This window comes from Neltuma alba, unplaced genomic scaffold (assembly GCF_004799145.2).
Source record: "Neltuma alba isolate B1F8T4 unplaced genomic scaffold, ASM479914v2 tig00011361_pilon, whole genome shotgun sequence".
Classification (NCBI taxonomy): Eukaryota; Viridiplantae; Streptophyta; class Magnoliopsida; order Fabales; family Fabaceae; genus Neltuma; species Neltuma alba.
In genome coordinates this window covers 475,974-486,225 of record NW_021636058.1, presented here as the reverse complement: position 1 = coordinate 486,225, position 10,252 = coordinate 475,974, and the positions used below count along the sequence as shown (strand labels likewise).

At 35.0% G+C, this 10,252-nt stretch overlaps 1 protein-coding gene and 1 long non-coding RNA gene across 2 annotated transcripts; both read left to right on the top strand.

Annotated features, from left to right (window-relative positions):
- The first annotated feature begins 3,296 nt into the window (after window positions 1–3,296).
- Window positions 3,297–6,102, top strand: LOC114712433 (heavy metal-associated isoprenylated plant protein 41-like). Its single transcript, XM_028896968.1, has 4 exons — window positions 3,297–3,552; window positions 4,380–4,578; window positions 5,567–6,017; window positions 6,091–6,102. Exons 1-4 carry the CDS (start codon window positions 3,351–3,353, stop codon window positions 6,100–6,102), a joined length of 864 nt encoding a protein of 287 aa, XP_028752801.1. The 5' UTR covers window positions 3,297–3,350.
- A 22-nt stretch (window positions 6,103–6,124) lies between these two features.
- Window positions 6,125–7,118, top strand: LOC114712456 (uncharacterized). The gene is made up of 2 exons (XR_003737241.1): window positions 6,125–6,751; window positions 7,054–7,118. It is a non-coding gene; the product is annotated as an uncharacterized LOC114712456 (long non-coding RNA).
- The last annotated feature ends 3,134 nt before the right edge of the window (window positions 7,119–10,252 follow it).

The window sequence follows — 10,252 nt, the reverse complement described above, 5'->3', positions numbered from 1 at the left end:
ATGATTCTAATAATATAATCTAATAATTAAAGGATATTTAAGTAAGGGAAAATTCAGGAATCGAGTCTAAATCATATGTGTGTGTGTGTGTTCTCATTCCAAACCTTAGAGAAATGTCTTTTAGGCTAGAGTTCTGAGTAAAATTAAAGCTTTTAGAGGAGGAGTTAGAGGCTAGAATTTTGTGAGTAGCCTACTCTATACTATAGAGAGATAATTTTTAATTTTGTTTGTAGATATAAACTCTATTGTGGCATTTTCGAGGTTGGACTCTGGTTATAGTTGACTGTTAGCTAGGAGACCAGGTAACTAAATTTCTATCTGTTGCGTGCTCTAGTATGAAGTTGGTGAGCGGCTTTATAACTAATTCTATAAAAGTATATTACGTTTTGTATGAACTGTCTTGTGGGATGCTATTTTAAAAAGGATTGACATAATTTGTATTGCAAGAAATTGGTGATCATGATTATGATGTGCTATTATGAAATTCTGTTGATTATGCATATAAATCTGTGATTTTGAACCCTGTACATCTATTTTGGGTGGGGAAGGAGATGATTGGAGTTATTGAGATTTATATACTTACCACGTGGTATCGGCCTCCATACGGAGCTCTATGGTTGGCCACTATTATTGTCCCACTAGTTCTTCGAGGGACTGCGACACCCCACTAGTTCTTCGAGGGGGGACCCATGGTCCACCGAGTGCTCTGTGGTCTTTGGCCGGTCCATATCACTTGAGTGGTGAGCTTGTCAGAGTAGCCAGTCAAATGGAAAGAACTTAGCCCATGGGTCCAGTCGGCGGAAATAAGGAGGATATAAGGATGGATTTGGGTTCAGGAATTGCATATGACATGTATTCATTGATATTTATATCTGTTAAATAAATGATAAGTATGTTATTTCTTTTGGAATGTATCAATTGCATAGAGTGGTGGAAATATTTACTTATATGATTATTGTGAGTTTAAATGTTAAATAAATGTTTATCAATTATTATTAATCCTGTGTATCCCACCTGACATCTCGCTAGCCATGCTAGGGTGTGTAATAGGTAGGGATTTAGTTACTGAGACGTTGTCTCATTCCTATTATTTAACATTTTTTAGGTGAAAGCTTTAAAAGAGGACGTTAGGGAAGGCTCAGGAGGAGTAAAGCTACATTAGTAACTTGTAGCGTCTCCTCGATTTATGAGTTATGTTGTATCCTGTATATTGCCATCTTAGGATAAATTGGTTTTAATTTATTCATGCACTATTATTTCTTATGTCCTTTGAGTGTACTATTGTGGTATGTGTGCTGATAGGTGGCCAGAGGCCTAGGATCGCATATTCGCATGTGCTTTATTTATGAATTTATTATAAAGTATGAATTAAGATTTAATTTTTAATATTTTGATTTATGAGCTATATTATATGTTGTTTTATAACCATATTAGATAAGATTGATCATTTCTTATATAGTTTGTATTTAAATGAGTTAAGAAAAGTTCTTTTATCCGTGATAGTATGTATGATTGGGTGCTGCTCTTTTCTATCACGGATAACAATATTATATAATTAGTTAGTGTAAATGATTGTGATATAATTTGAGTTTGTATTTAGCATGGTTTGGTTATAAAAAGTTATTTCTTCAAGTTACTATAAAAAAAAAATAGGTTTATCTGTTTATTTAGGAAGGTTGTTTCACCTTACCTGAAGAGAACTTCTCATTTTTTACTTGTTAATTTTCTTTGCTTCCTGATTAATTTTCTTCATTTATCATTTTAATTTGTTTTCTTAAAAAAAAATCCCCCCAAAAATTGCATTACATTTATTTAGTTTAATTTAATTTTCATATAGATTTTAGGACATTTGCATTTTCCATTTAGAATTAGAATTTTGCATTTTAGTTTAGGTCCAATTTATTGTATTTTTTTATCACCTAAATTTTTACCTAAAGAAACCATAAATTGCTCCTTGAAAGTAATGACCTAGGTCGATCCTGAACTACAAATTAATTGAGACCTAGTTTAATTGAGTGCTTTAATGACAAAAGCATCATCAGTCCTCATTTCTAATCCCTCATTATCGATTCCCACCACCACCAGTACAATACTACGTCCGATCCTTAATACAAAATCCTGTTTGACTTTTATTTTAGTTTTAAATATAAATCTCAATCCACTTTGTCTCTCATATTTATATATTTTTATTCCAAACAGTCCTTCTAATAATTATAGTCCTAGCCAATATATTTGATTGTAAGGATATTTTAGGAAGAACAATACCTATTTATTACAAATAACTAACTTAATTTTTTCTTAATCTCCTCAAATTAATCAATTAGGTCTTATAATTAGAATCTAGTATATACGGTAATTTCAACCCATTGCTTGCCGCCTCATTAATCAGGTCTCTCAGAAGGACGCCATTCTCTACTGTCATCATTTCGCTACCAAAAAGTCAATAACAGTGAAGCGGAGTTGTCGTAGGCGTGCTTGATATGCTTAGTGTGGGGATAGAGAGGAGGATGAGAGCGAGACCCACAAAGCCGAGAGGGGTTGGACATGGCGCTTGGTGTGGGGAAAGAAAGAAGAGAGGGGGAAGGATGAGAAGAAGAGAGATTGACAAAGGCAATAGGGAGTATTGAGCTGACAAAGTGGGTCCACCGAATAAAAAAGTAACCACGTTTAGGAGATTAACGGAGATGGTATTTATGTCCCGTTTGAAACGCTAATATCTATTTTTGTATCAATAAAAACTAATTATAACTTTAAGAATAATTTATAATAGTCAAAATAAGTACGAGGAGAATAAGTACGAAGAAGTATTTTTGAAAGTGATTTTACGTTCTTCCAAGCACCCTTCAGTCTTATGTGTAAACCATCCTTAAGAGTTAAGATTGCTTCCAACCTAAGCTGCATCCGGAACTGTTTTATGACGTTAAATAAAATCAAAGCATAAGGGCTGGACGACGGAGAATGGGGAAAGGAAAGTTGCAGAGCACCCAAGCTTGCTAGCGTCTCTGGCGTTGAGATTCAAGAGCTTCAATGTTGGCGGCCAATTAATTTCCAGCTTCAAATCTAATACCCACTTCCATCCATTTTCACACTGAAGTTCAGCACCCTCCTCCTCAATTCCTCCCCCACTTCAGCAAAATGTGATGCGTCGATGATTTGATTTTGAAACAGTTCATGGGGTCTATAAGCTTGAAGACATGGATCATGAAGTTTCCACCCATTTTACCTTCTGATTTTCGCATCATAGCTCTCAAAAAGAGCATTGTTCCGCCTTTTTAAACGTTGGAAGGTTACGTTTTCCATATAGGAAGCTTGAAACCTCGTAGTTTGTAGGCACAGGGGCAGGGGAAGCAATGGCTTTACAAATGAGCTGTCAGAACAACAGGCAGAAGCATGTCGATTTGAGTGATGGTGGAGGAGAAAAATGGGTCAAATATTATTCTTCACATCATCAAATACTGTTGGTGGGTGAGGGTGATTTCTCCTTCTCCCTTTGCTTGGCTCAATCCTTTGGTTCAGCTTTCAACATCGTTGCTTCTTCCCTTGACACCTATGGTCTCTCTCTCTCTCTCTCTCTCTCTCTCTCACACACACACACACACTCTGCTCTTGCATTTGTGTGTGCAATGTTTCTTCTTCAAAATTTTCCCCTTTCTTGTGACAGCTGTTATTTTGAATAATGGAGTTATCTAAAACTGCATAGGGTTTTTCTGATTGCTTGATGATGACGCTTCTTACAAATACTACGTTAAGTGTTTATTTTTCACCCTCTTCCCTCTTGAAATAACTATTATTTTCCCTTAGTAGTTTGCAAAACGATGGATTTGTTCATCAAGTGAGTTTGATTTCTGTTCGCTTGTTGCTTTCTAAGCACCCAAAAGAAGTCAAGCTATGCCCTGCAATTTCGCTGAAGGGATCATTGATAATCGGAAGGTTTCTCGTTTGTGATTTTAATTCCATGTACATAAGGAATCTTAACATTTGACCTTTTATATATTTATTTTTTTATTGTCATTTGTATTTTGCGTACCCTACGAAAAGTTTCTAGGAGGAGTCAAGGAGCTAAATATTTGACTTTCTTTAGTTATTCTAATGAAGCTTAGTTCAGACATAAATCTCGCCTTAATCGTTGCTTGCTTAGATGGTTTTCTGATTCTTCATGATTTGTGGAAGTGCTTGTGTTTATATACTATTCTTCCATTTTTCTATGAGCATCCCATAGATTTTGTTGTCTGAATCAATTGTTTCTATTTCTGCGCATGTTATCTAATTTGTGGACTGTGGATTCCATCGATCTGGTTTACTCTTCTGCTTTTCGTAATTGTTGTTACTACAGTGTTGAATGTTTGTCATGTCATTGATTACTTTTTCTGTTCATTAAGATCAAGTTGTGAGGAAGTACAAGAAGGCGATGTCAAATTTGATTGCCTTAACAAAAATGGGAGCATGTGTGTTGCATGGAGTTGATGCAACCCAAATGAAATTTCATCCATACTTGGAAATGAGGAGATTTGATAGAATTATATTCAACTTCCCTCATGCAGGCTTTCATGGCAAAGAAGACAACTTCTCCATGATTCAGTGAGTTCCCTGTTAGAATTCATATTACTATTGTCTAACATCTCTGTGTGTCTGTAATACAATATAAAGACTGTGTTAGATGCATAATGTAAAATCATCTCGGATCTTTCCATAAGTATTGTGTTTAAGCTTTTCTAAGGGACTGTACAGACATGCCAATTTCTCTTGCTCAAAGTCTGATTTCCAACAGAGAAAAATAAGCGGCAATCTTGATATCTGGTCCTCATACATTAATCTAATGATTCTGCTGTACATTTGTGCGTTTTAGTTTAAGCCGATTCGGTTTGGTACATGAACCATTTAGGTTTCCTAGCATTTGGCTGCTTATGTATAAGATGGTTGGCTATAGAAAATATGCAAAGACATGTGTCTGTAAACAGATATACATCGAAACTTGCATGTATTGTATTATTTGTACGTCCAAACATTGATTATTCTGGCTAAAAAGCTCTGGTGCTTTCACTAAAAGACAATGCATGGGCAAGGTTGATTCAGTCATTTCATTGGACACTTGCAGTTGTTATGCTGTGCGGAAATTATTTGAATGCTCATGCATGTGATAATTTTTCAGAAGGAAAAAACTCCAAGTACCTCTATCTGTCTATCAAGCAAGAAGTAAGGGCGTTTTGGTCAATACAGCTTATGAAGATTATTGACCCTACTAGTATAGAACTTGATATTCCTTATATCCACAGATTTTTGTAATTATGCATCTCTCCACCCCTCAATACGCACACAACCTCTTTTGTCTGGTTTCAGTTGTTTTGTTATTGATGCAATTTGACACATCTTTCTATATATTGCACCGAGTTTAAAGAATAAGTTGCACTATTTATAACTTGTGAATATTGATTGATATATTCTTATATTGATGATTGTATAATATGTAATGGCATTCTAAGCGAATTATTGCAAATTCTCCTCCAGTTAATTTGTGTATGTGAAGGCTTTAGCATCCTTCTTTTTTTCATTTTTTTGGCATTTACAGGAAACACAAGGACCTTGTACGTGGGTTCTTTATGAATGCAAGTAGCATGCTGAGGTCCAATGGTGAAATTCATGTTAATCACAAGACCAACCCGCCATTTGATGCCTGGTGCATACCGGAACTTGGGATTCGAAGCTTTCTATGGCCAATTGGGTGTATGGAATTCAGGAAAGAAGATTACCCGGGTTATAATAACAAGCGAGGTGACGGGACCAGGTGTGATGAGCCTTTCCCCCTCGGTAAGTGCAGCACGTTCAAGTTTGCCTTGTTAACAAAGAATGACTTCTACCCCACAAGCCAAACAATTCTGAGTAATCATCACTACCCTCTGATAAGCCTCAATCCTCACTCACCACCGTCAGCAATTAGTTGCAGAAATGGACACCTTCCAATGTTAGAAGGAGGAGGAGGCTACTTAAACGGTGGAATAGATTCTGGGAAGAGTGGTGATGTTGGTGGAACCAGTTGTGATTTGCAGAGATCATTGCGGTCTGAATCAACTGTGTTTGGGCATCCACAAACAGATTATGTTATGAATATGGATATGATTCTGGGAAACAAGTTTCTGGTTATGTTCATGGAATCAGTTCTGACTTACACAGATCATCACGACCTAAATCAACTGAGTTTAGTTATCCACCAACAGGACATGTTAGAAATATGGATACGATAGGGGGAAGACACCTTCCAATGTTAGAAGGAAGAGGAGGCTACTTAAACGGTGGAATAGATTTTCTGGGAAGAGCTGGTGGTGTTGGTGGAACCAGTTGTGATTTGCAGAGATCATTGCGGTCTGAATCAACTGTGTTTGGGCATCCACAAACAGATTATGTTATGAATATGGATATGATTCTGGGGAAACAAGTTTCTGGTTATGTTCATGGAATCAGCTCTGACTTACACAGATCATCACGACCTAAATCAACTGAGTTTAGTTATCCACCAACAGGACATGTTAGAAATATGGATATGATTGGGGGGGAGATTTTTTTCTGAATATGTTCATGGAATTAGTTCTGACTTGCAGAGACGCTCATGGCCTGAATCCAGTAATGTTGTGCATCTTGGAACTGATACCCTTAGGCCCTACTATGCCGGTTGGTCCTAGAGTTGGAAATGAAGCCTCTCAATTTGTGGTTCTGGTTGCTAAACCTTTGTTTTGTGGCTTTGTTGGTTATCTTTTAGGTCCCGTTTGGTACGAAGCATTGAAAATGAAGGATTGGGATTGGGATTGCAATTGAAAAAATCATTAAAATAGTACTTAGTATGAATAATTGTTTGTTATATGGGATTAGGTATGCCCATAAAGGTGGGATTGGGGAATACCACTTCCTCCCATGGTATTCTCTAATCCCACATACATGGCTTTGACTAATCCCATATATCAAACAATCTCTTATACTAAACACTCTCTTAATAGATTTTTTCAATTGTAATCCCAATCCCAATCCTTCATTTTCAATGCTTTCTACCAAACGTAACCTTAGGTTCTTTTGTTGGCCTGCAGCTACTAGCTGCACTGTGAAGCTGTGCAATTTGATGTTAACTTGGATTTCTAAACTCTAAAGTACTTGGTGTTGAATGAAAAGAAAGAAATCAAAGGGCGATGTGGGTCTTATTTTTGGGTGGACCCATATGAACGAGGAAAAAAATGTGATTCCATATGTCAAAATGTTTACTTTTAAAGAAAAATAGTTGAGGAGTCTGTTTTAGTCCGAAACAATGCCTCAATCATTTTGCCTTCTAATCTCAAACTACCTCTGTTAATTACATATAACAATTGAAAGTTTTCACCAATGAGAATAGGTTCCACTTTTCAATACAAATAATTAAATAGAGTAGTTTATAAAAATAGATACACATTAATTATAAATAACTAATTTAATTAATTTTTTAATATTTATAAATTAGTTTTTTTTGGTAATATAAATTAGTTATTATGAATAAATTCATGCTGAACTCAACCTTATTCTTAGTTTCCTCTTTCGCTAGTTTAGTAACTTAGCCACACTATCCTCTTTACTGGGACCTGATGGGATCAGGCAATGAACTATTGATCTTTCTGATCAACATTTGAATAATAGATTTATAATTACAACTTAAATGTTAGCAATATTAGTGACCAAAAAAAAAACTTTTACTTGTGAGCTGATATGCTGAATGATCCATTGAATTTAATGATCGTAAATTCCAAGTTATTCATTAACTTTTTAAGATTTATGAAGTTAGCTTAAATTCCAATTTAAATTCAATGCATTCGTCATAAGAAGTTGAATTAATTAAGTCAATTCAATAACATGAAATAGAAAATAACATCATTCTGTTGTGGAATCTGAATGTACTTAAAATTGCTTGATATATGTTGGTTTTTTTACAGTATCAATAATTATTCATCAAGATAAAAATTAAAGTTTCTAGATAAACTATTTCTCAGCTAGACATTCGCAGATATCTCTCATTTATATAATTATTGCATTTTTCATTTCATTTCTATTTTCACTAACCAAATAATTTGACATGGAGATTACCAAAACTTTTAATTTATGAAGCAGTCTGACTAATGATCCACATTTGTAAATTAATCAAATCCAGCAAAGCAACCAGGCGCAACTTGCTCCTCATGTAATTAGTGTAATCTAATAATAGAAAAATTACTTATAGTAATGAGCGACTTTAAAAGCAAAATTATTAATCAATGATTAGCTGTAATTAAGAATGTTAGTCGCCAATAATTAATGATTCATATGCCCTTACAGTTGAAGTGCGAATCCTGGACCCCACCAAAAATATGAAAGAAATAGTAGGAATTGACCAGAAACTGATTTTAATGTAACTTGTGGTAATCATATTTTTTCTTAATTGTCCATATATACAGCTATTGCATTGTTGTGACACTGTGAACACCGAGCAGACTCCTTGTTGCATTAATTTGTTGTTGGCTAATATAATATGCCCAATATTTTTTCCTTTTATGGGTTTGCCATAGTCATTGTATTAAAAAATAAAAATAAACGTGTGTGTGTATTAAGTTGTAGCCTTAGAAAATAGGATATATATATTAACTTAAAGTATCATAAAGACTTTTAATCTTTTTGATATAATATATTGTCTATGATCTTTAATATAAAACCTTGTTTGCCTTTTATTTTAGTTCTAAATGTAAGATCTCAATCTACTTTATCTCTCATATTTATCTATTTTTTTTCCAAGATAATCCTTTAATAATAGTAGTTCTAGATAACAAACTTAATTAATAAGGATATTTCAGGAAAAACAACACATATTCATTAGAAATAACTAATTTAACTAAGTTTCTTAATCTTTCCAAATTAATTAACTGGGTCTTATAATTAGGACCGGAGGTAATATAAAACAAATCCCACTTCCTTCACGGACACACTCTATATATATATATATATATATATATATAACTATAGAGAGAGAGAGAGAGAGACGAAATGAATTCAGCATCATTATCGCCTCATCACATTCGATCATACTTGCAGAGCCTGAAAGCGCACAGAAGCATATGAAAAATCAAGCATGAAGGTAAGATGAGTCTTGTTCTAATGCAGATAGAATAGTTAATTATACCAACTATTATTCTGATAATGCATGCTTTGAAATTCGCTCCCTCCCTCCCTCCCTCCCTACCCCTCTCTCTCTCTATATATATATACACATATATGTTAAAATGAAATGCACTATCTATGCTTGGTACTGATGATGCAGCAAAAAATAGTGATCAAAGCGACATTAGACTGTAACAAATGCAGAAGCAAGGCCCTCACAATTGCAGCCGCAGCTAAAGGTACGTACATATATATGCATGCCATCAACTTAATTACTAATATATTGTGTGGCAGTTAATTAATGTCGTGACTTGAATAATAATGTGCATGTCATGGATCGATGATGATCATGGGTTGAAGAATCGGTATTAACCGGTGTAAAGGGATTTTTCTACAATAGTGAGAGAATGAGAGCGAATAATGTTTGGTACTTGTTGCCATATAGGTGTGAGTTCGGTGTCCATAGAAGGCAGAGACAGAGACCAGGTGGTGGTGGTCGGAGATGATGTCGACCCGGTTTGTTTGGCGAGGCTTCTCAGAAAGAAGTTCCGCCATGCAAGCATATTGAGTGTTCAACAGCTGAAACAAGAGAGCAAAGAGGACAAGAATAACAAGGAAGAGGATTATGACAATAAGGTTCCACCTTATTGTCCCACTACTCATCACTACCCACCATACCCTATCTCCTCTTGTCATGTAGTTCATGACCCTTACCCTACTAGTTTTTGCTCCATTCTCTAAGACTTCTTATTAAATATATACCTCAACTAGATCTCAAACCCCGTGCATTTCATATTCATATAAGATATTCGACAGAGTTTTATGTTCTTGTGTCAAAAACATAATACAACCCTCCCTTCTCTTTTATTCGTCCTTGGAACCGGCTATAAAACATAGACAGAAACAAAGTTAAATTCATTATGCAATGTATGAAGTTTGAAATTAGATATCATTTTGTTCAAGACTATATGAGCAGTGACCATAACAGTTTAATTTCATAAGTAAATCTGCTGGAATCATCTCATGAAATGTAATTAATCTGGGAAAGCCTAAAATTGGTTATATCGATGTTTTTGTAGTGTCCCGTACGCCAAAGTCTTATATTTGGAGGATT

Bases quoted from the DNA above. Each gene is read 5' to 3' on its own strand.
- LOC114712433 (XM_028896968.1), top strand. From the start codon at position 3,351: ATGGCTTTACAAATGAGCTGTCAGAACAACAGGCAGAAGCATGTCGAT. The intron at 3,553-4,379 runs GTCTCTCTCTCT...CTGTTCATTAAG, and splicing joins TTCTTCCCTTGACACCTATG to ATCAAGTTGTGAGGAAGTAC. The intron at 4,579-5,566 runs GTGAGTTCCCTG...TGGCATTTACAG, and splicing joins GACAACTTCTCCATGATTCA to GAAACACAAGGACCTTGTAC.